This window comes from Manis pentadactyla, chromosome 13, assembly GCF_030020395.1.
Source record: "Manis pentadactyla isolate mManPen7 chromosome 13, mManPen7.hap1, whole genome shotgun sequence".
Lineage (NCBI taxonomy): Eukaryota > Metazoa > Chordata > Mammalia > Pholidota > Manidae > Manis > Manis pentadactyla.
The window spans coordinates 19,105,737-19,133,704 of record NC_080031.1 but is presented as its reverse complement, the minus strand read 5'-3'; the positions used below and the strand labels follow the sequence as shown (position 1 = coordinate 19,133,704).

General features: G+C 41.9%; 1 protein-coding gene across 1 annotated transcript; it reads right to left on the bottom strand.

Moving 5' to 3' along the window:
• ACAD8 (acyl-CoA dehydrogenase family member 8) lies at positions 1 to 27,879 on the bottom strand. Its single transcript, XM_036930048.2, has 11 exons — positions 27,667 to 27,879; positions 23,727 to 23,827; positions 23,133 to 23,302; positions 22,395 to 22,504; positions 21,913 to 21,989; positions 21,375 to 21,512; positions 6,353 to 6,488; positions 6,170 to 6,267; positions 5,682 to 5,834; positions 4,923 to 5,025; positions 1 to 963 (listed from the first exon to the last, which is right to left on the bottom strand). The coding sequence occupies exons 1-11, from the start codon at positions 27,773 to 27,775 to the stop codon at positions 911 to 913; spliced, it is 1,248 nt and encodes a 415-aa protein (XP_036785943.2). The 5' UTR covers positions 27,776 to 27,879; the 3' UTR covers positions 1 to 910.
• Positions 27,880 to 27,968: the final 89 nt, after the last annotated feature.

Here is a 27,968-nt window from a genome sequence, read left to right as displayed (position 1 = left end):
GAGGTTTTTGACTTTTATTCCAAAATCTAGTTAAATGTTTAATTGAATATAGTAAAAAAAATTTAACGTTATTATAAAGACTTAGTTTGATAAAATAAAACCCACCTTTAATAGAACTGGAGACAACAGAAAGAGGGGAAGATTTTATCTATCGATTTAGTGACTAAAAACACAAGGAGCAAATTAAAAAAACAAAACTTCAGAGAGAAAAAATATACTCAAAGTACTTATCAGGAAGGATTATAGCAGTTTGAATACCATTTCTAGATCACTTGCTACTAAAAAACAAATATGCAAAGTTCCAAATAATCTTGGCCATTGATATTCAGGTAGTCCTGAAGTGCAGATACACCCTAAATTACAGTTCAGGAGTAGCTTCCCTAATGCTCATTTATCATGATTTCCATTCAGGGGAATGCTACACAGGAAGTGCAACCCACAGGAGTTTTTTGAATCTTTAGCTGAGGTACAGAAGACAGAAGAGTGGGGGCTGCTCTCTCTCCAGTTCTCCTTTCCTACACACGTGCCTTATCATTAGGAAAAGCCCTCACAGAAGTATCCAGATCCCCATTACAGAGATTTGGTGAAAGAGCAAAATACAGACAAATCAAGGCAACATGGATCTAAGAAAGGACTTTGGTTTGGTTGGGAGTCCTCACTGGTCAGCTTTCTGCATTAGAAGACAAAGTAGTGTGTCTTCTCACGACATTCCCATCAGGACGGCTCCTCCAGTCCTGCCCAGGACCTTGCCCGAGTCTGCTGGCTGACACTGCTGCTGGCACATAGAGTGAAGGGTCCACTTGGAGGAGCCCAGCCCTTCGCTCCAACACATGACACGTCTGTAACATAACAGTCCACAAGGAACCAGTCCACGCTGATCTGAGCTACACGCCAAACACCATGTCAGCTGCTATTCCTGCAGCAGGCTTCGGGAGATCAGCATCCTCATCACTTCGTTGCTACCTGCAAGGGAGAGAAAGAACGGGGGACTTAGGTCCAGCAAAGTCTGAGGCCAGGGTGCACCAGGCCTAGTTCAGGACAGAAACTGTGTTATTTTTATCCCTGACACGGATGGGATGATCACAGACTTCTCTCCACGGTACAGAAAATGTCAGGAAGTGAGGAATAAATTTACTTTTTAAAAAACCTCTCCTGATGGTAAAAACACTTAAACTAGGTTAAAAAATAAAAGGCAGAACATAAAACAGTACATATAGTATAATTCTACTTCTTTAAAAAGGTTATCTTAAAAGCACAGAAAAAGTTCAAAGTATAAAAGCAGTCCAAAATATTAATTCTGTGGAAACATGAGGATTAAAAAAAATTTTTTCCTGTATTTTACAAGTTTTCAACAACAAATATCACCAACTTTCTTAGTAGTCAGAACACTGAATTTTAAAAGATCAAAAAAACCTTTTTCCTGAAAGGACAGTGGCAACTGCTTGCTCATTTTTACAGGGGCCCTTAATGCAAAGAGAAATATGAACCCCCTTGAGGAATGAGGAATCACATATTCAATAAAGCCAAATCTAAAACTTCAGATTTACCAGTAACAAAGTCCATAATGAAACTAAATGATACAAAGACCAATGCTCAGATTTTCCTGTAGGTGGGTGATGGTGTGGCCTGAAATAAATATATCTGTTTCTTCCCCTTGTTTATTCTAACAAGGCTAACAACAGAGGTAAGGTGAAGGTGAAGTTTGCTGCACTCGTAAATGCTGAGTAGGAAAGCAACCGTGGAGTCACAGAAGAAGACTATGGGGCATTCAATCTGCACACCAGCAGCACACAAACATACTTTAGGGATGAGGCTCGCAGCAGAAAGCAGCCTCTAACCTTTAGACGCCTGTGATTTGGATATAACACCAGAATGGTGGTTCTTAGACACACACAGCAGCAGCCTCACTTGAAACCTTGTTAGAGATGCAAATTCTCAGGCCTACTTGAGACCCACTGAGTCAGAAACTCAAGGGGTAGGGCCCAGTAACATTTTCATAAACCTTCCAGGTGATTCTGACTTAAGAAGCATGTTTCAAAAGCAGTGGAGAGTAGGGACATAATAATCAGGGCAGAAATAAATAAAATTGAGAAGAATAAAACAATAGAAAGAATCGATGAAACAAGGAACTGGTTCTTTGAGAAAATAAACAAATAGATAAACCCCTAGCCAGACCTACCAAGAAAAAAAAGAGGGTGTACATACATAAATGGAATCAGAAATAAAAAAGAATAATCACAACACCACAGAAATACAAAGAATTATTAGAGAATACTATGGAACCAAATAGCAGTAGTCTCGCAGACAATGAGAAGGGACTAGCAGTTACCAAAGGGAAGGGTTTGGAAAGGGTGGTTGGGGAGGTAGGGAGAAGGGATTATTGGGTACTATAATTCACAATCACAATATAGGTAGGTCACAGGGAAGGCAATACAGCACGGAGAAGGCAAGTAAGGATGCTGTAGCATCTTACTACACTGATGGACAGTGACTGCAATAGGTTTGGGGGACTTGATAATATGGGTGAATGTTGAACCACTGTGTTGTGTAGTTGAAACTACACTGTGTTGTGTAGTTGAAGATTGTATATCAATACTTTAATATAAAAAAAAAAGCAGTAAGGAAATCAGTGCACACAGGCTCCTCCTATGCCCCAAGAAAGCCAACCCACATTACTGCACTGAAAGCCACTGAGACAAGTCTCTGCCCATCTGCTTTCCTAGTGTGATGAGGCTAGCTACCTAAACTAACTGGGACACAGGTGGTGTAATTTTTTTTTTTTATATCGTTAATGTACAATTACTTGAACATTATGGTTACTAGATTCCCCCTATTATCAAGTCCCCCCCGCATACCTGATTACAGTCACTGTCCATCAGCATAGTAAGATGCTATAGAATTCATTACTTGTCTTCTCTGTATATACTGTCTTCCCCATGTCCCCAACCCCCTACATTATGTGTGCTAGTTGTAATGCACCGTTTTCCCCCTTATCCCTCCCTTCCCAACCATCCTCCCCAGTCCCTTTCCCTTTGGTAACTGTTAGTCCATTCTTGGGTTCTGTGAGTCTGCTGCTGTTTTGTTCCTTCAGTTTTTTCTTTGTTGTTATACTCCACAGATGAGGGAAATCATTTGGTACTTGTCTTTCTCCACCTGGCTTATTTCACTGAGCATAATACCCTCTAGCTCCATCCATGTTGTTGCAAATGGTAGAATTTGTTTCTTCTTATGGCTGAATAATATTCCATTGTATTTATGTAGCACCTCTTCTTTATCCATTCATCTACTGATGGACACTTAGTTTGCTTCCATTTCTTGGCTATTGTAAATAGTGCTGCAATAAACATAGGAGTGCATCTGTCTTTTTCAAACTGGGCTGCTGCATTCTTAGGGTAAATTCCTAGAAGTGGGATTCCTGGGTCAAATGGTATTTCTATTTTGAGCTTTTTGAGGAACCTCCATACTGCTTTCCACAATGGTTGAACTAGTTTACATTCCCACCAGCAGTGTAGGAGGGTTCCCCTTTCTCCACAACCTCGCCAACATTTGTTGTTGTCTGTCTTTTGGATGTTGGCCATCCTAACTGGTGTGAGGTGATATCTCATTGTGGTTTTAATTTGCATTTCCCTGATGATTAGTGATATGGAACATCTTTTCATGTGTTTGTTGGCTGTCTGAATTTCTTCTGTTGAGAACTGTCTGTTCAGATCCTCTGCCCATTTTTTAATTGGCTTATTTGCTTTTTGTTTGTTGAGGTGTGTGAGCTCTTTATATATTTTGGATGTCAGTCCTTTATCGGGTCTGTCATTTATGAATATATTCTCCCATACTGTAGGGTGTCTTTTTGTTCTACTAATGGTATCCTTTGCTGTACAGAAGCTTTTCAGCTTGATATAGTCCCACTTGTTCATTTTTGCTTTTGTTTCCCTTGCCTGGGAGATATGTTCATGAAGAAGTTGCTCATGTTTATGGCCAAGACATTTTTGCCTATATATATTTTTTTAAGAGTTTTATGGTTTCATGACTTACATTCAGGTCTTTGATCCATTTTGAGTTTACTTTTGTGTATGGGGTTAGACAATAATCCAGTTTCATTCTCTTACATGTAGCTGTCCAGTTTTGCCAACACCAGCTGTTGAAGAGACTGTCATTTCCCATTGTATATCCATGGCTCCTTTATCATATATTAATTGACCATATATGCTTGGGTTAATATCTGGACTCTCTAATCTGTTCCACTGGTCTATGGGTCTGTTCTTGTGGCAGTACCAAATTGTCTTGATTACTTTGGCTTTGCAGTAGAGGTGGTGCAATTTTGAGACTTGCACACTGGTGTGGACAGCGTAAAGGCCATGCTCTGAGCCTGACTCCAATGGTTTCCACTGTTCCCAGACCAAATGTCTGTGATTACTATTTACTGACACCCATATACTGACCATTTATTTTACTGAAAAATCCATTAGCAATACTGATGGAGATATCTTTTAGATCACTTGATGGATAATTTACAGAGATTGCTGATGATCAACCTGGCTCACATTTGCCCTGTAAGCTACTGCACAGAAGTTCTGGGGTCCCTGAGGATCTGTCATCAAAGTAAAGAACAGTTCCTGCTGCAGTTTCAGAATGCTCTCACAGACTGTCTCAGTTTGAGCCATCCCTAAAATTTACAGAGGAAAACAGCAGAAATGGAGTGCTTTGATGACTTACCCAGTGATGAAGCGGAGCCTCCTAACACCCAGCTAATGCTTTTTGTATGGCCTCAGTAGGCACTTCAGAGGAGGACCAGGAGGAAGGAGGAAGCCACAGACAGACAGGGTCTGGCAGAAGCCTGAGACTCAGGCAGCATGGGACAGATGGGTTGGGGAAGTGGTGCTCCTGTAACTGTTCTGAAAGGGAGAACAGCCTCTGGCAATTGTTACCTTCTAGGATTTGGTGGACCCTGGAGTCCCTCACGTACTGCTGAACAGCATAGTCCTTCAGGTAGCCGTAACCTCCATACATCTGTAAAGCTTGGTTGCAGATCTGCAGGGAAACACGGATTAGACATCTCTGATTTCAGGACTGTGGAACAGGCAACTTCTTTGTCTACTCCAGCTCCCCACCTGGTAGCCTGTTATACCCTAATACGAGGAAGAACACCCTACAGGTAACAGCCAAACCCGAAGAGGGGCTCCGTATTCTGTGGTCAGAGATAACAGAGAAGTTCACCTGCTGCACTTGTCAGCTCCCACCCGACAGGCAACCCAGAGCCCTCTGCCTTTCCTGCTTATTACTACTTCCTGGGAGAAGCTGCCCACAACCTTCCTGGCTGGGAGTATATGAAGCTAGGGCGCCATCTAGTGGCAATGCTACTTACACGGAAAGGGCTTTGCCCCTGACATGTTTAACGCATGATAGTGCTAAACTGGAGCAAGAGCCACTGGGCTCTGAACCTTCTTCCAAAGTTAGTGTGTCATATAGCACACAACCAAATGAGAGGGACAGAATGATGTGTGCAATGGCGTGAAGGTGAAAAGCCAGCTCTGAGAGCTCCCAGGCAGGCCTCTCCTGGGTTCATGTATATCCTTAAGTCCCAAGGCAAAGTCCCTGCAGCATTCCAGCTGACTTACGGCTCTCAAGATTCTGGACCTAGCAGTGGCTCCCTGTCCAGCCAGGAGTCAGAGGGCATCGCCACTTACAGTAAAGCACTCGTCTGTAGCGAAGAGCTTGGCCATGGAGCACAGGGCCACTGCATCTTCCCGTCCCTCCTGCAGGGCCACTGCTGCATTGCGGATCATCAGCCGTGAGGCCACCAGCCTGGTTGCCATGTCAGCCAGCTTGAATTGCAGATACTGCGGCAACAGGGGCAAAGACAACCAGACACATGGACAGGCTTAGCCCGGCACTTACCTGGGGCCCTCTGTGACTCATTTCTAGTGAGGCACCTTTTCTAAGTGACCCCAAGCTTTAAAACGTGCTGCCTTGTAAGCTGTAAGCCCACCTTGTTTGCCCTGCGATTCAGTATTATTACCTCCTTAAAAAGGTTGATAGAAACAGAGCACAAGTCCTGGCTAAAGATGGCAGAACGCCACAGGAGACACCACGGCCTCCCTCTCCCAGGGAACGTGGGCCACAGAGCAGGTCTCATGCAAAGACAGGAAAGAAAATGCGCAGGCTGGGAAGTTACCTGGTTACTGGCCAAAGGCTTTCCAAACTGCTTCCGGACATGGAGGTGGTCTCGGGTGAGCAGGACTGAAGCGTGAGCAGCCCCCAGAGAGCAGGAAGCTGGGAAGAAGAACGCCAACGCTGCGACTGAGCCGGGACAGCTACCTGCCGGGTCCGAGACCTCCCTGCCACGCCCTCTTCTCACCAACGTTGATCCTCCCTCCGTTCAGTCCCTTCATGGCAATGAGGAAGCCCTGGCCCTCGTTCCCGATCCTGTTGGCCACGGGGACAGCACAGTCTTCAAAGATCACAGCTCGGGTTGGCTGTGAGTTCCACCCCACCTGGCAAAAAGCAGGCACTGTCTGGCTGCCCACAGATTCCCACTCAGGGCAGCATTCTCTGCTGGCAAAGCCTGCGAAGTGCAGGGTCTATTATCCAGGGACTTAGACCCTTGGAACTTAACAGGAGGGAAAATAAAAAGTTCAGACTTAACCACCTGTCAACTCTCACCCATCTTTTTTCAGCTTAACATTTTTAACATTTTAGGTGTTCTATGTTCTAATGTCCACTCTATAACTGCGGATAAAGTAAAGGTTCCTATGGCCAGGATTCTCACCTGGCCCTGGTCGGCTAGCTCACTACACGTGTGGGCAATACATTGCTATTGACTCTATATAAAGAGTCAATATCCACAAATATTTCTGTCCAGTGCTCTGGGTGACCTGGTGGCAGAGCTGCAGGGCTGCAGGAGAGCAGAGGCTGGAGTGGTGGCCATGCCAAGGACAGAGACTGAGATGGCTGCAGGGGTAGAGAGGCCCAGAGGCGAGACGGAGTTGGATTACAGACCTGCACACTGTTGGATGCAGACATAATTCTAGTGCTTGACCTGTTGCAGGGAGAATAAGCCAGATAATAAACCCTTTCACCCCAAGAACATTCCATTGTCATTCCTTGGTGTGGATAAAGTGAAGGTTCCTGTGGCCAGGACTCTCACCTGGCCCTAGTTGGCTAGCTCACTACACACGTGTGGGCAATATGTTGCTACTGACTCTATATAAAGAGCTCTGCCCAGTGCTCTGGGCGAAATGGTGGCAGGCCTGCAGGAGAGCAGAGCAGAGGCTGGAGTAGTGGCAGTGCCGAGGACAGAGACTGAGATGGCTGCAGGGGTAGAGAGGCCCAGGGGCAGAGACGGGCTTGTTGCATGCAGACTCGCTCTGAATGGATGGGATTCTAGTGATTTGACCTGCCACTGTGGAAATACAGCTGGGTATAATTCTTTCACCCCAAGAACGTTCTACTGTCATTTCTTTGGTCACATTGAATCCATAGTGAACTTGCCTGGGGCTGGAACCCATTGGCAAGATAACCACACTAAACTATTCAGAAACATTTCTCACAATTTCTTCTAGGACTGGGGAGGACTGTCCTCATTTTTGGTGCCTCTGAGATCTATGTTCTAATGTCCACTCATATAACCATTTTTATGCTCTCATAAAAACACAGACAACATAAGGACTATGTGTCCTTATTAAGAAGGACAGTGTAAGGATTATCAGTACAATCAGTATAGCCCACAGTTCTTTTGAAAGCTTAGTGTTCTTTAAGATGGTATCATTGGGTGACAGGACTAGTGTTCACTGTGTTGGCTATATGTAGCTGAGCATTTAAATGCAGAGAGACCCAGAGATGTGCTAAGCCCAGCTTACAAAAGCCAATCATGTACATCTTTTCCTAACTTGGCATTCAGTGATATCAGGTCAATGGCTTAAAATCAGCCCTGGAAGGAGTATTATAGCACGGCAATTGGGAAACGCTAACTATGGGGGATTTTGGTTTTTGATATTCCTAGATGTCTGACATACTAGAGTATCACTGGATATGACAGTCACAAGCCCAGAAAAAAATCTGAATACCTAAGATGTAGTCCATGTCATGCAACTAACCAGCTATATTCTTCATCTCTGGCTTCTTTGTGTTTCAATGTTCTCTTACAGAAGGGAACTCGACTAGAAAGCCAGCAGAGTCACTTCCTTCAAATAAAACCTCAGTCAGATGTGGCACATATATAGATGAAGGCCCCCACTACTTGATCCCCTCATCTTTTCTTCCAGGTGCTCCAGGGTGTCAACGAACTATAAGGCTTGGTGAGGCAGATTCTGAAAACCATGAGACTGTGTAAAATCTCTGGGTTCCCTGACAGCTCTGAAAACACCATTGCCTTCACATCAGCACCCCTTCCTCCTGCCGAACATCTGACAGCTGCCTTTGTTGGGAATATGAACTTATTCCTCAGCCTTTTATTTCAGGTCTTTTAAAATCTGGCCCAATCCTTCTTTCTCACCTGTAAGGGTCTCAGCACTAGTCCAACTGATCTGCATTCTACGCCACAGAGCTTTTTAACCTGAACTTTTGCTTATTCTGCTCCCTGCGCTGGGGATACTCCCCATCCCCAACCTCCCTCAAAGTCTAGCTTTACTGGGGCCTCCTGAGGCCTTCCTAGTCACCTGAGCCAGTGCTGAACTTGTTCTCTTTCAGGCTCCCATCCCAAAGCCTCCACCACAAGTCTGAGACCTTCCGGTACTGGCCTGTGTGCTGGTTTCCTGTGTACTCATCCCCCCAGCCAGCAGACGAAACACCTGAAAGCAGGAATGGACCAGGAAGTTCTGACCTTAATGATATCAAATTATAAATGAACCAAATGCAAGCCAATTACAGCTGCTACCTCTTAACTTCTAACCTCTTACTGCACAAACGCCTACCTTTTCCCCCAGGGCAGAGAGAATTCCTTCCTAATCCTATCAGAGCCCAGGCAAGCTGCAGCCCTTGAGGCAGACCGGCCCCTCTTCCCTCCTGGGGCCACACGACACTGGAGCCCACCCTTGTCTGTCTTGTCTTCTGTTCCACATATTATCTTCAAACTCCCTTCCACGAGTCCTAACTTTGACCCCTCCCGTGAGAAAAACCATTCTTCTATACAAAACCTTTAAACAATTAAATTCAAGGTAAAGCAAGCCCTTCTTACTTTACCAAAAAGTTATTGCAAAACTGGTGGTTTAAAGCTCTCAGCTGTGTAAAGTGTTAAATATGCCCAGTCAAAGCTCATGCTTGCAGGAAAGACTACTGTGGATCAGGGAGAGAACAGCCAGCTGCTTAGGTGAGCAGAAGAGCCAAAACAAATACATGCTCCTCAAATATGCTAATCTTATTCCCATCTCAGGCCTTTTCTATCTGCTGCTCTCTGCTCGGAGTTCTTCTCACAGCTGGCCCCTTCCAACACTTCAGATCTCATCTCAGATGTCACATCTCCACACCTCTGCCTCTGTCTTTATGTAAAGAAGCTCTCCTCAATCAGTGTCCTGTCACCCTGTTTTCTGTCCTTCATAGCACTGAGAACAGAAGGTTCTTTACCCGTGTGTCTGCTGTCTATCCTACTTGCTAAATTGTAAATTCTGCAGGAGCAGAGCATGTCGTCTGTCTTGCTCACTGCTCTATCCCTATTACCTGGAAGAGTGCCTGGCACACAGTGGGCACTCACTAGCCATGGAATGAGGGAAGAGATGTCCTTCCAATTTCCTTTACATTAAAAATTACATAAAGCAAAACTAAAGTAAAAAAGAAACAAGAAATGAAAGAAGGGTGGAGCCAACATGGCGGCGTGAGTAGGACAGTGGGAATCTCCTCCCAAAAACATATATACTTTTGAAAATACAACAAACACAACTAGCCCTAAAAGAGAGACCAGAAGACGCAGGACAGTGGCCAGACTGCAGCTACACCAGCGAGAACCCAGCGACTGGTGAAAGGGGTGAGATACAAGCCCCGGCCATGCGGGACCCGAGCGCCCCTCCCCCCAGCTCCCGGCGGGAGAAGAGGAGGCAGAGCGGGAGGGAGACGGAGCCCAGGACTGCCGAACACCCAGCCCCAGCCATCCGGGCCAGAGCGCAGACACAGTACGTGCCCAGGGGGCCCTGGATACTGTGGGAACAGGGAGTAAGACCTCTGCCAAAGCTGATGCCCCGGTGACAAAGAAAAGCGGGGGCTTTTTGAAAGTCTTAAAGGGACAGGGACTTAACAGCTCGACGGAAACAACACAGGTCACAGTACAGCAGCTGGAAATTACAGGGAAAACCGGGTGCACTAACCCCCTGGGCAACAGCTCTGAGACCCCTCACGGAGGCAAACAGTCAAGCAGCCCCCCCATCCATCACCCCACCGGGCGCTGCGAAAGCAGAGAAGCAGCCTGAGACAAATTCCGCCCACAGAAAGGGAAATTTCTCCCTTCCGGCTAGGCAAGACACAAAGACCCACTCTACACGCAATTACCCAACACAAGCCACTAGGGGCCGCAGTTGTCCCAGTAAAGAAAGGTCAGTAGCAAGTGAAAATTTTGGCCCTCCCAGCTGACAGTCAATAGCACCTGTCAACATGAAAAGGCAAAAAAATATGATCCAGACAAGACTAACCCAGACAGCTTCGGCATCTGCTACATTTTCCCTGAGAAGGAATCTGGGGAGATAGATTTAGCCAGTCTTCCTGAAAAAGAATTCAAAACAAAAGTCATAACCATGCTGATGGACTTGCAGAGAAATATGCAAGAACTAAGGAAGGAGAATTCAGAAATAAAACAAGCTCTGGAAGGACTTCAAAACAGAATGGACGAGATGCAAGAGACCATTAATGGACTAGAAAACAGAGAACAGGAATGCAGAGAAGCTGATGCAGAGAGAGATAAAAGGATCTCCAGGAATGAATTTTAAGAGAGCTGAGTGACCATTCGAAAAGGAACAATATAAGAATCATAGGTATTCCAGAAGAAGTAGAGAGAGAAAAGGGGATAGAAAATGTCTTTGAAGAAATAATTGCTGAAATTTCCCCAAACTAGGGGAAGAAATGGCCTCTCAGACCACAGAGGTACACAGAACTCCCATGACAAGGGATCCAAGGAGGGCAACACCAAGACACATAATAATTAAAATGGCAAAGATCAAAGACAAGGACAAAGTATTACAGGCAGCCAGAGAGAAAAAAAAGGTTACCTACAAAGGAAAACCCATCAGGCTATCATCAGACTTCTCAACAGAAACCCTACAGGCCAGAAGAGAATGGCATGATATACTTAATGCAATGAAACAGAAGGGCCTCGAACCAAGACTACTGTATCCAGCACGAATATCATTTAAATATGAAGGAGGGATTAAAAAATTCCCAGACAAGCAAAAGTTGAGGGAATTTGCCTCCCACAAACCACCTCTACAGGGCATCCTACAGGGACTGCTCTAGATGGGAGCATTCCTAAAAAGACCACAGAACAAAACACCCAACATATGAAGAAGGGAGGAGGAGGAATAAGAAGGGAGAGAAATAAAGAATCATCAGACTGTTTATAATAGCTCAACAAGCGGGTTAAGTTAGACAGTAAGATAGTAAAGAAGCTAACCCTAAACCTTTGGTAACCACAAACTTAAAGCCTGCAATGGCAATAAATTCATACAATAATCACCCTAAATGTAAATGGACTGAATGCACCAATCAAAAGACACAGAGTAACAGAATGGATAAAAAAGCAAGATCCATCCATATGCTGCTTACAAGAGACTCACCTCAAACCCAAAGATGCGCACAGACTTAAAGTCAAGGGATGGAAAAAGATATTTCAAGCAAACAACAAAGAGAAGAAAGCAGGTGTTGCAATTCTGGTATCAGACAAAACAGACTTCAAAATAAAGAAAGTAACAAAAGACAAAGAAGGACATTACATAATGATAAAGGGCTCAGTCCATCAAGAGGATATAACCATTATAAATATATATGCACCCAATACAGGAGCACCAACATACCTGAAACAAATATTAATAGAACTAAAGGAGGAAATAGAAAGCAATGCATTCATTCTAGGAGACTTCAACACACCACTCACTCCAAAGGACAGATCCACCAGACAGAAAATAAGTAAGGACACAGAGGCACTGAACAACACACTAGAACAGATGGACCTAATAGACATCTACAGAACTCTACATCCAAAAGAAACAGGATACACATTCTTCTCAAGTGCACATGGAACATTCTCCAGAATAGACCACATACTAGGACACAAAAAGAGCCTCAGTAAATTCCAAAAGATTGAAACCCTACCAACCAACTTTTCAGACCACAAAGGCATTAAACTAGAAATAAATTGTTCAAAGAAAGCAAAAAGGCTCACAAACACATGGAGGCTAAACAACACGCTCCTAAATAATCAATGGATCAATGACCAAATCAAAATGGAGATCCAGCAATATATGGAAACAAATGACAACAACAACACTAAGCACCAACTTCTGTGGGACACAGCAAAAGCAGTCTTAAGAGGAAAGTATATAGCAATCCAAGCATATTTAAAAAAGGAAGAGCAATCCCAAATGAACGGTATAATGTCACAACTATCGAAATTGGAAAAAGAAGAACAGATGAGGCCTAAGGTCAGCAGGAGGAGGGACATAATAAAGATCAGAGAAGAAATAAATAAAATTGAGAAGAATAAAACAATAGCAAAAATCAATGAAACCAAGAGCTGGTTCTTCGAGAAAATAAACAAAATAGATAAGCCTCTAGCCAGACTTATTAAGAGGAAAAGACAGTCAACACAAATCAACAGTATCAGAAACGAGAAAGGAAAAATCACGACGGACCCCGCAGAAATACAAAGAATTATTAGAGACTACTATGCAAAACCTATATGCTAACAAGCTGGGAAACCTAGGAGAAATGGACAACTTCCTAGAAAAATACAACCTTCCAAGACTGACCCAAAAAGAAACAGAAAATCTAAACAGACCAATTACCAGCAACGAAATTGAAGCGGTAATCCAAAAACTACCAAAGAACAAAACCCCCGGGCCAGATGGATTTACCTCGGAATTTTATCAGACATACAGGGAAGACATAATACCCATTCTCCTTAAAGTTCTCCTAAAAATAGAAGAGGAGGGGATACTCCCAAACTCATTCTATGAAGCTAACATCACCCTAATACCAAAACCAGGCAAAGGCACCACCAAAAAAGAAAACTACAGACAAATATCCCTGATGAACGTAGACACAAAAATACTCAACAAAATTTTAGCAAACCAAATTCAAAAATACATCAAAACCATTGTACACCATGACCAAGTGGGATTCATCCCAGGGATGCAAGGATGGCACAACATTCGAAAGTCCATCAATATCATCCACCACATCAACAAAGAGAAAGACAAAAACCACATGATCATCTCCATACATGCTGAAAAAGCATTTGACAAAGTTCAACATCCATTCATGATAAAAACTCAAAGCAAAATGGGAATAGAGGGCAAGTACCTCAACATAATAAAGGCCATCTATGAAAAACCCACAGCCAACATTATATTGAATAGCGAGAAGCTGAAAGCATTTCCGCTGAGATCGGGAACTAGACAGGGATGCCCACTCTCCCCACTGTTATTTAACATAGTACTGGAGGTCCTAACCACGGCAATCAGACAAAACAAAAAAATACAAGGAATCCAGATTGGCAAAGAAGAAGTCAAACTGTCACTATTTTCAGATGACATGATACTGTACATAAAAAACCCTAAAGACTCCACCCCAGAACTCCTAGAACTGATATCGGAATACAGCAAAGTTGCAGGATACAAAATCAACACACAGAAATCTGTGGCTTTCCTATATACCAACAATGAACCAACAGAAAGAGAAATCAGGAAAACAACTCCATTCACAATTGCATCAAAAAAAATAAAATACCTAGGAATACACCTAACCAAAGAAGTGAAAGACTTATACTCTGAAAACTACAAGTCGCTCTTAAAAGAAATTAAAGGGGACACTAACAGATGGAAACGCATCCCATGCTCATGGCTAGGAAGAATTAATATCGTCAAAATGGCCATCCTGCCCAAAGCAATATACAGATTAGATGCAATCGCTATGAAACTACCAGCAACATTCTTCAATGAACTGGAACAAATAATTCAAAAATTCATATGGAAACACCAAAGACCCCGAATAGCCAAAGCAATCCTGAGAAAGAAGAATAAACTAGGGGGGATCTCACTCCCCAACTTCAAACTCTACTATAAAGCCATAGTAATCAAGACAATTTGGTACTGGCACAAGAGCAGAGCCACAGACCAATGGAACAGACTAGAGAATCCAGACATTAACCCAGACATATATGGTCAATTAATATTTGATAAAGGAGCCATGGACATACAATGGCGAAATGACAGTCTCTTCAACAGGTGGTGCTGGCAAAACTGGACAGCTACATGTAGGAGAATGAAACTGGACCATTGTCTAACCCCATATACAAAAGTAAACTCAAAATGGATCAAAGACCTGAATGTAAGTCACGAAACCATTAAACTCTTGGAAGAAAACATAGGCACAAACCTCTTAGACATAAACATGAGTGACCTCTTCTTGAACATATCTCCCCAGGCAAGGAAAACAACAGCAAAAATGAACAAGTGGGACTATATTAAGCTGAAAAGCTTCTGTACAGCAAAAGACAGCATCAATAGAACAAAAAGGAACCCTACAGTATGGGAGAATATATTTGAAAATGACACATCCGATAAAGGCTTGACGTCCAGAATATATAAAGAGCTCACACGCCTCAACAAACAAAAAAACAAATAACCCAATTAAAAAATGGGCAAAGGAACTGAACAGACGGTTCTCCAAAAAAGAAATACAGATGGCCAACAGACACATGAAAAGATGCTCCACATTGCTAATTATCAGAGAAATGCAAATTAAAACTACAATGAGGTATCACCTCACACCAGTAAGGATGGCTGCCATCCAAAAGACAAACAACAACAAATGTTGGCGAGGCTGTGGAGAAAGGGGAACCCTCCTACACTGCTGGTGGGAATGTAAACTAGTTCAACCATTGTGGAAAGCAGTATGGAGGTACATCAAAATGCTCAAAACAGACATACCATTTGACCCAGGAATTGCACTCCTAGGAATTTACCCTAAGAATGCAGCAATCAAGTATGAGAAAGACCAATGTACCCCTATGTTTATCGCAGCACTATTTACAATAGCCAAGAATTGGAAGCAACCTAAATGTCCATCGATAGATGAATGGATAAAGAAGATGTGGTACATATACACAATGGAATACTACTCAGCCATAAGAAAAGGGCAAATCCAACCATTTGCAGCAACATGGATGGAGCTGGAGGGTATTATGCTCAGTGAAACAAGCCAAGCAGAGAAAGAGAAATACCAAATGATTTCACTCATCTGTGGAATATAAGAACAAAGGAAAAACTGAAGGAGCAAAACAGAAACAGAATCACAGAACTCAAGAATGGACTAACAGGTACCAAAGGGAAAGGGACTGGGGAGGATGGGTGGGTAGGGAGGGATAAGGGGGGGCAGAAAAAGAGGGGTATTAAGATTAGCATCCATAGCGGGGTGGGAGAAAGGGGAGGGCAGTACAACACAGAGAAGACAAGTAGTGATTCTACAACAGTTTGCTACGCTGATGGACAGTGACTGTAAAGGAGTATATAGGGGGGACCACATGTAACAACCTGGTATGGTATAGGGGAGAGCCTAGTAAACAAAGTATTCGTCATGTAAGTGTAGATTAATGATTAAAAAAAAAAAATGCAGTTCCTATGTGGTGACCTCTAATGAGTTCTACACAATGATATAAAGGGCATATAAAAGTGTAGGCAAAGGGTCTGTTTGTGTTTATACAGAGGATCAAAGCCTAATTTGGCTACCCCGAAAATGAACTAAGATACGATATGAAAAAGAACTTCCAACATCAGCACTCTCGGGAAGACTCATGACAGAAGATGATCAGCAAAAAAAAAAAACTCCAACAAAGATCCACGCACTGTCACAGGTGTAGATGCACTCATCCCACCAGTTCCTGGACTTGCCATGGGAATGATGAAGGAGATATCTAAGCTGGCCTGTGCATACAGTAAAACAACAAATTTGACTGGATCTATACTGTTGGAACTCAACCAAGAATTAGGAGAAGTGTAAATTGTAGCACTCCAAAATCTTACAACCACAGACTATTTATCGTTAAAAGAACATATGGGATATGAACAGTCCCCAGGAATGGGTTGTTCTAGTTTATCTGAATTCTCTCAGACTGTTTAAGTTCAGTTGGACAATATCCACCATATCATAGATAAGTTTTCACAAATGCCTAAGCTGCCTAACTGGTTTTCTTGGTTTCACTGGAGATGGCTGGTAATTACAGTTATGCTTTGGTTAGGTAACTATATTCCTATTAAGTTAATGTGTGTGCACAATTTAATTAGTAGTTTAAAACCTATCCATGCTGAAGTTACTCTACAAGAAGATATGTCAAAGAAATAATCTTCCCAGGTTTTCTTCCGCCTGCTACTTCTATAGCTTTTCTTCTTCCCTCCTAATTACAACCCTTAAATAGAATTCGTGCCTCATATCGAATTTACCGAGTATCATAATTCTTCCAAATGGTAAAGACACCTCAAGACAAATGCTGGGCATAGAAGCCACAGGGCATAAATATGCAAAGAAGTAAAAAGCTAACCTTTTCAAACAATAAGGCTTCTCTCTCACTTACCAACTTAACATTTCCCTGTATGGCCCCGGAAGATGACTGGTTAGCCAGAGACGGGTAAGATTCCTCAAGGGAGGAACAACCTAAGACAGGCACAGTCGCAGGGGGCCATCTGGTGAGAAAATGGGGAGCAGCAGAGGTGAGGCTTAGAACCTCCCCCCTCATGTTCTGAGAGAAATCTTCTGCATACGTGGATGTTTATTGCCCTCGTCTAGCTCGGATTAACACATAGTCTACAGGCACACACCTGATTATCTACATTTGCTCTCTTACAACACTAAACTCTGTTTTCTACCTTTATCTCGTATCTACCTACCACTTCAGCATTTTATTAAAAATAATAATAATAAAGAGAGAAATGTGGTATCCACATATAAATCAAGTATAAAAATCAAATGAGTATTCATATTTGAACTGACTGTTTATAGTTCATAATGCATGAGCAAAACCGAAAGTTTCTGTGATGACTGCCCTTGTACTGTTCACCATGTAACTTATTCACTATGTAAGACCTTGTTCACCATGTAAGAACTTGTTCGTTATGCTTCAGAATATTGGAGACTGAAGAAAATTAGGCTTGGGGTGGATTAATGATTGTGCATTGAGCATTGACTTCCCTGTACAGAATTTTATTGTTGTTAACAACCATTTGATCAATAAATATGAGAGATGCCCTCACAAAAAAAAAAAAAAAAGAGAAAGTACACACTTCCAATTGTAAAATAAATAAGTAACCAGAACGTAATGTATAGCATAAGGAATATAGTCAAAATATTGTAACAACCTGGTATGGTGATAGCTGGTACCTAGAATTATCATGTATATAAATGTTGAATCACTGTGTTGTACATCTGAAACTAATGTAATGTAATACTGTGTGTCAACTACACTTCAATAAAAAAATAATTATCTACAAAAAATAATAATAATAATAATAACAAAGGGAGAAATGTGGGATCCACATATAAATCAAGTATAAAAATCAAACGAATATTCATATTTGACCTGATTGTTTGTAGTTCATAATGCGTGATCAAAACCAAAAGTTTCTGTGATGACTGCCCTTGTACTGTTCACCATGTAAGAACTTATTCACTATGTAAGACCTTGTTCACCATGTAAGAACTTAACTTGTTCGTTATGCTTCAGAAGATTGAAGACTGATGAGAATTAGGCTTGGGGTGGATTAATGATTGTGCATTGAGCATTGACTCCCCTATACAGAATTTTATTGTTGTTAACAACCATTTGATCAATAAATATGACATGCCCTCTCAAAAAAAAAAATTTTAGCGCTTCAAAATCTTACAACTACAGACTATTTACTGTTAAAAGAACATATGGGATGTGAACAGTCCCCAGGAATGGGTTGTTTTAATTTGTCTGATTTCTCTCAGACTGTTCAAGTTAAGTTGGACAATATCCATCATATCATAGACAAATTTTCACAAATGCCTAAGGTGCCTAACTGGTTTTCTTGGTTTCACTGGAGATGGCTGGTAATTACAGGTATGCTTTGGTTATGTAACTGTACTCCTATTATGTTAATGTGTGTGCGCAATTTAATTAGTAGTTTAAAACCTATACATGCTGAAGTTACTCTACAAGAAGATATGTCAAAGAAATAATCAATCTTCCCATGTTTTCTTCCGCCTGCTACTTCTATAGCTTTTCTTCTTCCTTCCTAATTACAACCCTTAAATAGAATTCATGCCTCATATCGAATTTACCAAGTAACATAATTCTTCCAAGTGGTAAAGATACCTCAAGACAAATGCTGGGCATAGAAGCCACAGGGCATAAATATGCAAAGAAGTGAAAAGCTAACCTTTTCAAACAATAAGGCTTCTCTCTCACTTACCAACTTCACATTTCCCTGTATGGCCCCAGAAGATGACTGGTTAGCCAGAGACGGGTAAGATTCCTCAAGGGAGGAACAACCTAAGACAGGCACAGTCGCAGGGGGGCCATCAGGTGAGAAATTGGGGATCAACAGAAGTGAGGCTTAAAACCTCACCCCTCCTGTTCTGAGAGAAATCTTCTGCGTACGTGGATGTTTTATTGCCCTTGTCTAGCTTGGTTTAACACATAGTCTACAGGCACACACCTGATCATCTATATTTGCTCTCTTACAACACTAAACTATGTTTTCTACCTTTATCTTGTATCTACCTACCACTTCAGCATTTTATTAAAAATAATAATAATAAAGAGAGAAATGTGGTATCCACATATAAATCAAGTATAAAAATCAAATGAGTATTCATATTTGAACTGACTGTTTATAGTTCATAATGCATGAGCAAAACCGAAAGTTTCTGTGATGGCTGCCCTTGTACTGTTCACTATGTAACTTATTCACTATGTAAGACCTTGTTCACCATGTAAGAACTTGTTCGTTATGCTTCAGAATATTGGAGACTGACGAAAATTAGGCTTGGGGTGGATTAATGATTGTGCATTGAGCATTGACTCCCCTATACAGAATTTTAATGTCGTTAACAACCACTTGATCAGTAAATATGAGAGATGCCCTCACAAAAAAAAAAAAAAAAAAGAAAAAGTACACACTTCCAATTGTAAAATAAATAAGTAACCAGAATGTAATGTATAGCATAAGGAATATAGTCAAAATATTGTAACAACTTGGTATGGTGATAGCTGGTACCTAGAATTATCATGTATATAAATGTTGAATCACTGTGTTGTACACCTGAAACTAATGTAATACTGTGTGTCAACTACCCTTCAATAAAAAATAATTATCTAAAAAAAAATAAAAAATAATAATAATAATAGAGAAATGTGGTATCCACATATAAATCAAGTATAAAAATCAAATGAATATTCATATTTGAACTGATTGTTTATAGTTCATAATGCATGAACAAAACCGAAAGCTTCTGTGATGACTGCCCTTGCACTGCTCACCATGTAACTTATTCACTATGTAAGAATTTGTTCTCCATGTAAGAATTTGTTCGTTATGCATCAGAAGATTGGAGACTGACGAAAATTAGGCTTGGGGTGGATTAATGATTGTACATTGAGTATTGACCCCCCTATACAGAATTTTATTGTGGTTAACAACTATTTGATCAATAAATATGAGAGATGCCCTCACAAAATATATATATACATATATATATATATAAACACACTTCCAATTGTAAAATAAATAAGTAACCGGGATGTAATGTATAGCATAAGGAATATAGTCAAAATATTGTAACAACTTGGTATGGTGATAGCTGGTACCTAGAATTATCATGTATATAAATGTTGAATCACTGTGTTGTACACCTGAAACTAATGTAATGTAATACTGTTGTCAATTACCCTTCAATAAAAAAAAATAAAATAAAATAAAAAAAGAAATGAAAGAAAACACATATGCTTAAAAGTGAGAAGAGACAAACAGAAAATGAGGGCAAGACACCCTTTCTGTTTATGGAACTTACTTGCAATTCTTCTCTAGGCACTCAACTTGATAGCTTTGGTATTCTGTCAACAGATACCACAAATACTGAGGTGGATACCACCTATGTGTATTGGATCAATCAATACTATCTTTATAAGCACAAACACCTATATCAGTATAACCTGATCCTGCATACTTACGTGTCAGATTACATAAGTCAGTCTGTCTTTTAATCCAAAACAGGCATTCCTAAGATTAAGAAGTTCCATAGCTATGCAACTTACATATCATATATATAGCTTATGCAGAAAAGATAGCATATGTCTTACAATCCCAAACAAGGCGAGGAGTGACTTCTGCAACCCCCAGGAGCTAGCATAAGGCTCTGCACACAGTGGGTACCTACTGAACACCTGCTATGATGTAAAAGAGAAGTGGCATAAAATTCCTAACTCTTCAGTGGTTACAAAGGATCAGGAAGGGTCAGGAAGGGAAATAATGGAAACCCTGTAAGATCCAGAAGGGAACTATATTTAGAGGTCATTTCATTACCTGACTTCTCCCGGAAGTCCGATCTGTCACAGTCCCTCCTGGAGGTAGACGACAGTACTAGTCATTTAGCCTAACAAATCAAGGTGGGTCTCATCCTCACCACCAGCTGTAGTCACGTAACCACAGTTCTACTGTTCATGGCCTGGCTCTGTGATTTCTTAATCCTACAAATGTCTCCTCAAAGTACCTGTGGAACCACGCTCCCTCTCCATTACTGAAATACCCACAGCCATCTCCAATGAGTTTTACTTTATTCATACTTAAAGAAAAACAGCCCATATGCTTTTCATTCCTGAGACTTCTGGTCAGCACAAGAATCTTCTGTAAGTACTTCTTCCTGGTATCAGAGTATACCAGCTAAAAAGGTGGGTAAGAAATACAGGCCAAAGGTTGAGGCAGGAGTGATGAGACATCCCTCAGGCTAAAACAACAGGCTGTTTATGGAGTTTGTTGGCTGACTGCCACTTTTGCCAGTGGCCTCGTGTCTCTTTACCAACACCTATTCTCTTGTAGAAACTGTAATAGAAGCAATTGCTGCCAAGGCAAGTTAGCCACGGTGAGAACCTGTTTCCTGAAACAGAGAAAAGGTTGCTCTGGCCTGGCAGTCTCATAACATGAAAGGCTTCATGCCTAATATCCGCTCACCTTTTTTTCCTTCCTGCCAAAGCTGAGGCCAGGGGTCCCTTTCTCAACAAGTATGCATGAGATGCCTTTGGGCCCAGGTCCTCCTGTTCGGCACATGACCACATAGATGTCTGACTCACCTCCACCGCTGATGAAGGCCTGCAGTATTGGAGACAGGGTGCACAGGGACCAGGGAAGGTATGAGTTCTCAGAGCCTACCATTTGGGAAAACAACCAAGGTCCTCCCAACAACAGGACACTGTAACAGCACAGAGAAACTAAGTGGGGGTGTGGGTGGTTAAAAAGAATTTCCCTGTCTGGGGAGTCCAAGAGCTAGCTGATGGAATTATGACAGGATGGACAAAATGTAAGAGATTATCTGCAATCATATCAGAAGAGACAGAAATACTGAAGGTGAACAAAGGGAAACAGGTCAGTGGTTGACTTCCCAACATGTAGAAATCCCATGGAATATGAACTCGCAGATGGCAAGGATTCAGGTGACGTCAGCAGGAAGATGGCAACAATCTCCAAGTTCTTCTGGGAGACCGGCATGTACCTTGGAGCCACTGAGGATGTAATGATCTCCTTGTCGGTTAGCTGAGGTCAAAAGGGAGGCAGCATCGCTCCCACTTCCTAAGGCAGGAATGAAAATGCAGTCAAGTCAGTGAAGTTAAGGGAGCCCCAGCACGGTTCCAATTCCTAGGAAATCTTCCCTTAAACCAACAGATCAGAGTTTGATACTTTACAATCTAGACAGCCGCAGGAATTCTCTGTACTTGGTGAAAACTGCTACAGCACTCGGCCCATTTTCTGTCTCCCGTCACACTAGCTGGAAGGGAGCCTTGTCCAGTCTGCATCCTGGGGAGGCTCTGCTCTAGCGGCCTCTTACTCTTGTAACATCAAGTTATGGGAATCTTTACTCCACAACAAACTTTTTGGTAAACAATGGTTATATGTATCAGCAGGCTAAGGAGTGCTGAGTGATGTCACGTGGGTGACATTTCCTGCTACATCTCCCCTGTAGTACAGCAAACCCACCTGGTTCAGTGAGACAGTAGGAGGCAAACTTCTCCATAGTACAGAGCGGTGGACAAAATTTGTGCCTCTGTTCCTCATCTCCAAACATGTCAATAATCCAGGCACACATGCTGACAAGTACACCAAGAAGAAAGACATCGACAGAGATAAAGATGAAAAGAAAAGGAAGTTGGAGGTGGGAGGGAAAGGGAAAGAGAACAAAGGGCATAAAGTAGAATAAAGTGGAAGAGAGAGTGAGAAGGGAAAAGTCACACATGAGAAGATGTGTCTTTAAAGGCAAGGTCTGAATTCAAACATATTCCTGAACACGGACTACCCAGAGATAATCAGGGCCGAGGTACTTCTCACTTGGGCATTCAGGCTACTCCTAGTTAGGTTAAACAAGCTCCCTAAAAATCAAAGAGTTCTATGCACCTTCCTAAATTCCAGGAGGTTTCATCTTTGGGTTGAAGAAAGGGGAACAGGGCCTTGACCACTGTCCTGGAGAAATCTGGTACCAGGCTCAGTCTAGGACTTGGGAGAAGGCCGGCCAACCTGCCTCTCTAGGCAACATACAAGAAGACAGATTCAAGTCCAATAGGAAGCAGCAGACCTTGTGTGAATTTTTAACGTCTAGTATCCTGGAAAAATCCTGTCATATCTATGTTTATAGTTCAAGGGCATTCAAAAACAGATAAATCTCGTCCCTTTCATGTGAAATCTGGCACTTTACTGTGCTTCCCAAGCTGTAGCACTCACTTGTGGATGCTCATATAGGCTGTGGTGCTGGTGCAGCCTGTAGCCAAGGCTTCAAAGATGACAGAGGTATCGAGCCGTGACAGTCCGGACCCACCTACATCTGTTCGAACGTAGACCCCCCCAAAGCCTAGCTGGGCTGCCTTCCGCATCACATCCACTGGAAACAGCTCCTACGTACAGAAGACAGCAGGGTCATTAGTGATTCATAGATGGACTTTTCTACAGAGGGATTTAGATGTTTGCCTTTGGGAACAAATAGGGAGTCTCTTAATGCCTATTTGTTATCTACCCAGTGGTTATCAGTTACAGTACCTACTATGAGGACTGGTTTTCTGCCAGAGAAGTTTATTTGATTATCAATAGAACTTCCTTGGTTTTAAGAATGTCCAAATCTTTGTATAATTAAAAAAAATGTTACCTACAGGATGAGGAGGGTGCCTCCTAGGGAAGGAGCCATGCTGTTACTGGTACCCTCATTTGCATAAGAGTTGTTAAGTGGAGAATAAACACTGAATTAGGATTATAAGGAGATGAAGGTAAGTGTCACCCCATGCAGCATTTGCTGGAACTTCAAGCCACAAGTTAAACACCTGCCTTCTGGTCCCACTCTGCCATATTTGGAGCCATCTCTCGGGCAGCAAAGTCAAAGGCCACTTTCTGAAATTCTTTCTGCTCTTCATTGAGTCCCATGGAAGCTGTGGGCAAGATTGCACATATTTAGTTCCAAGAAAAGGGTCAAGAAAGTGCTGCTGTGGACAGCAAGCACAATGAAGCTGGGACAGTGGACCTACAATAGCACTTCCAATACATGGCACAACGTTTAACATCCACACTAATGGCATCAGCCACCATCAATCAGTTTCTCTGATATACCATCACCTTCTTTCTACTACTTTTACTCCCAAGTGGATTGACTGACTTCACTTATATCCTAGCTACTTACTCTTTTAAACTCCTCTTTCTTCTTCCTCCCTTAAATGCACATTTAAAAAATAATAAACATGCATTGACCCTCAAATTATGGCACACATTTTTCACATTTTTTTCCTTTAGGATGTTCTACCTTTTCTATTAGTTTTCAGGTGTTTTTTTTTTTTTTGTAGGTAATTATTTTTTATTGAAGGGTAGTTGACACACAGTATTACATTATGGTTCTACCTTTTCTATATTGGTATCCTGGAAAAATTTTGTCCTACATAAGGCACAGTGATTATTCAACTTGCAATATCACTGTTTTACAAATTTTCTTTATAAATAGCTAGTTCTCCTAATGACACGAGCACAATTTATTTCTTACACTTAAAAGAAAAATACTGCAGAGGGAGACAGGACTGAATTGAAAAGCAGAGCAGCAAGTCAACTGGCTAGCTAAGGCCCAAAACATTTTCCGTTTTGCAAGGTAATGCAGACTTCAGCTAGCTACTGGCCAGACGCTAAAAGTAAAGAACCCAGGCAAAGTTCCTGGGGAAAACAAACCTTTTGGAGATAGTGTAGAGAATTTAAGACAGATAGGACAACAAATACTGGGAGCCAGCACACCACAGCAGGATCAGCAAACTGCACTGGGTGAAGCCGACTTACATTGTTCACATTGATTTCTCTTTTATTTGTTTCTTAGTATTGCCACTTTGAAAAGACACACTGCCTCAGGTGTGCTAGGAAAAAATAAAGGAGTATATGTGTATACTTGGAGACACACTGAAGCCCTGGGTAGAGTGGTGGCTGTAAAAATGTCGGGGAAAGAAGAAGTGCAGGGCGTGGCATTGCCTTCTATAACTTTATCCTTCAGTGCTAAACATCTGGTCACTTTGGAGCAATGCTAAAGAGCATGAAAGGAAGACTACAGCACCACACTCAACAAATTATTTCAGTGCCTGGGAGCAAGGCGGTTCTTACAACAGAGAACAAGTGCAGGTGGCAGAGTCTGTTTCTCTGGGGACACCTGGGCACTAGGGAACAGCTGGCTGTGTGAGCCAGGAGAAAGCAATCTGACTGTATCAGGACCCTCATTAAAAGGGGAATCTAGAAATGGACAGATGTGAGGATTAAAGACTAGACTACCTTGAGAAGCCCAGAGCAGAAACCTATGTTAGATGTTACTCTGAGGAACATGGTTATGGTTATGGCTGGTGGTTCCCCAATTGGGGGTCAGATCACTTATCTGTACAGTCTTGCAGAAGTGCTCCTGTAGATCATGGCTCAAAGACCATTTATAAAAGAATATTCAATGTCTACTAAGGAACAGTGCTGGGGTTACAAAGATGAATATAGTCCATCTACACAAAGCATGACATGAATGGTAATAATGCAAACATCTTAATGTAAATAGAGAAGTCTACAGAATTTCAGTCCCAGTAAGACCTCAATATGTTTAGTTACTATTGTTATTATTATTATCAGAGTAAAACAGATAGTTCAAGGAACAAAAGGCTTAATAAAAAGATTTGAATTGCACTGTAAGTAAATAGTAGGTAACAGGTATATGCAGATCATGTGTATAAGTAAATACAACATACTACATTTTTATGTAGGTAGGGAATGCTAACAAAAGAGAGCATTGCTTAGAGAAAAAGTGGAAAAGACAGGTTAAAAATTATAAACAAGAAAGCATTGTGACTAAGTAAAAATAAAGTTCTCAGAAGACATACACTAGAAAAAAAAACAAAAACCAGGCCTCATGAAGCATGCTGGAGTTACTAGCAAAATTCAAGAAGCCAAAACACACACTGAAATGGGAAAGATAAACAGAAAAAGGGCCCAAATGAGATGAGGAAAGCCTTCACTGTATTGCAACTCCAGTGTAGAAAAGAGGCGAAAAACAAAAAACATAAGAATCTTTAAATGCATCCAAAGTAGAAACATAAGTAAAGAATCAATGGTTCTGTAAGAGCATCCTGGTGTTCAAGGAATGATTGGGAAGTTGCAGCTAATTGCAGTGAAAGAGTGCTGGAGGAGGAATCCAGTGTTCAAGCTCCAGTTCTGAAATTATTGACTGAACAACTTTCAGTAAGTCAAGTACTTCTCTAAGCTTCAGTAATGTTGTTGTAAAATGAGGAAGGTGCACTAGAGAGAGTAAATTTCCTTATCTTTATTTATTTTTATTTTTTAATCTTTTATTATTTTAAAATATCTATTATTTTATTATCTGTATATTTATTATATAGTACATATATAATAAATATATATAGTACATATATAAAAAATATACATACTATATAATAAAATAAAAATCACAAGTCTCTTTTAAAAGTATTTTTCACATTAAAATATACAAACTATGAGAAGTATTTGCTAATAAAGGTGAAAAATCACCTCCCTGGCTGAAGTTACACCACCGACTGCTGGAAACACTGATATTTAACCTGTCTGTTGCCAGAACAACTCCTTATCTGCAACAAGGGGAACCTTGTTTACCAAACTTACATGGTAGTAACTTGTGAAGGTGTTTCAGGACACAGAGGAAGACACTGTTCTATAACTCAGTGTACTTTCCAGATCTGCGTGTCAATCTAAGGGATTCACAGACTATTTTGCTATAAAGAAAAGGCCACCTATTTAAAACTTTAGAAAACAATTCCTTAGGAAAAAAAATGGTTAGGTACTTACAGAGTCACAAAGAGGATGGGTAGCCCCTACATCCCCACCACTCCCTGTTACATCCAAATTATCTGCCTCGTACCTGAAGACAGATCTGTAGACTCTGGTAACGGTTCCCATCGCAGTAAGTTATTTTTCCTACAGGAATTATAAATATAAAAGTGTTTTATAGCTACAGGTGTCAAGTTGTAAAAGTCGTATATGTGAGCAAATCTTGAATTACTGGGGGCTTTTGTTCATCTATTATCATGAGTGCCAGGCTTTTTACATTTTTATTACCTTTCCAACCTATTATTCTGATTTAAAAAAGAAGAAAATCCATGAGTTTCTGCACCTTTCTCTAAGCATTCCACTCCTTATCTGAAAGCAGGGATAGTAACAGAATGTCCCTCAGAGTTGGGAGCAAAAATGTAACACCCTTAGATATTGTATTCATATGTAAACCTACAAAAAGTTACATCAAGAGGTTGACCATATAAGGTCATACCTTTAAGGAAGATTTGAACAATTAAGGAATAGCATTAGCAACACGGATTAAGCTGTATAGCTGCAAAGTATTTTCATATCTCTATCTTCAGAGGGTCCCTGTAAGGCGGGAAGACATCGTTTCACAGTTGGAAACTCCCGAGTTCCTCTAGATGGGTGAGATGGACAGGAGACAGCACAGGCTTAATAACAAACAGAAGACCTGAAGCACCGAGGCTTAGCATCCACGCTGTCTGAAAGGGTGGGGGTGGGGCGACGTAGCAGAGGAGGACCAGGGGCGCAGAAGACTAACAAAGACCCGAGAGTGAGGAAGGCCAGGAAAGCCAGACAGGTGGGCAGCACGGGGTGACAACCGTGCCGGCCGCAGGAGGTGAAAGCACGCCCTGCGGGCGCAGACACCACCGCCCCCGGCCCGCGTCCCGGACTCCTGCAACCTCGCGGCGAGCCTTACGATCGATGCAGGAGACCAAGCTCCGGTGGCCACCATCGGCGGGGACCCAGAGACCGCCACGCAGGCAGCAAAGCCGCGCACGGAGACGCCAGCAGCTGCTCCGAAGCATAACTGCACTACCTCCCGCCAAGACCAGACAGCCGACGACCTCAGGGCGCTCGCCCTGGCCGCCCCTTCCCGCTTCCTGGGAGCTGTAGTGCTCGCCGGACTCCCACGGTCTGCACTCATTGGGCCTGCGCCAGGGGTCTGGACTACAACTCCCAGAGGTCGCCGGGCCTCGGCGCGTGGGTGACACGTCTTCA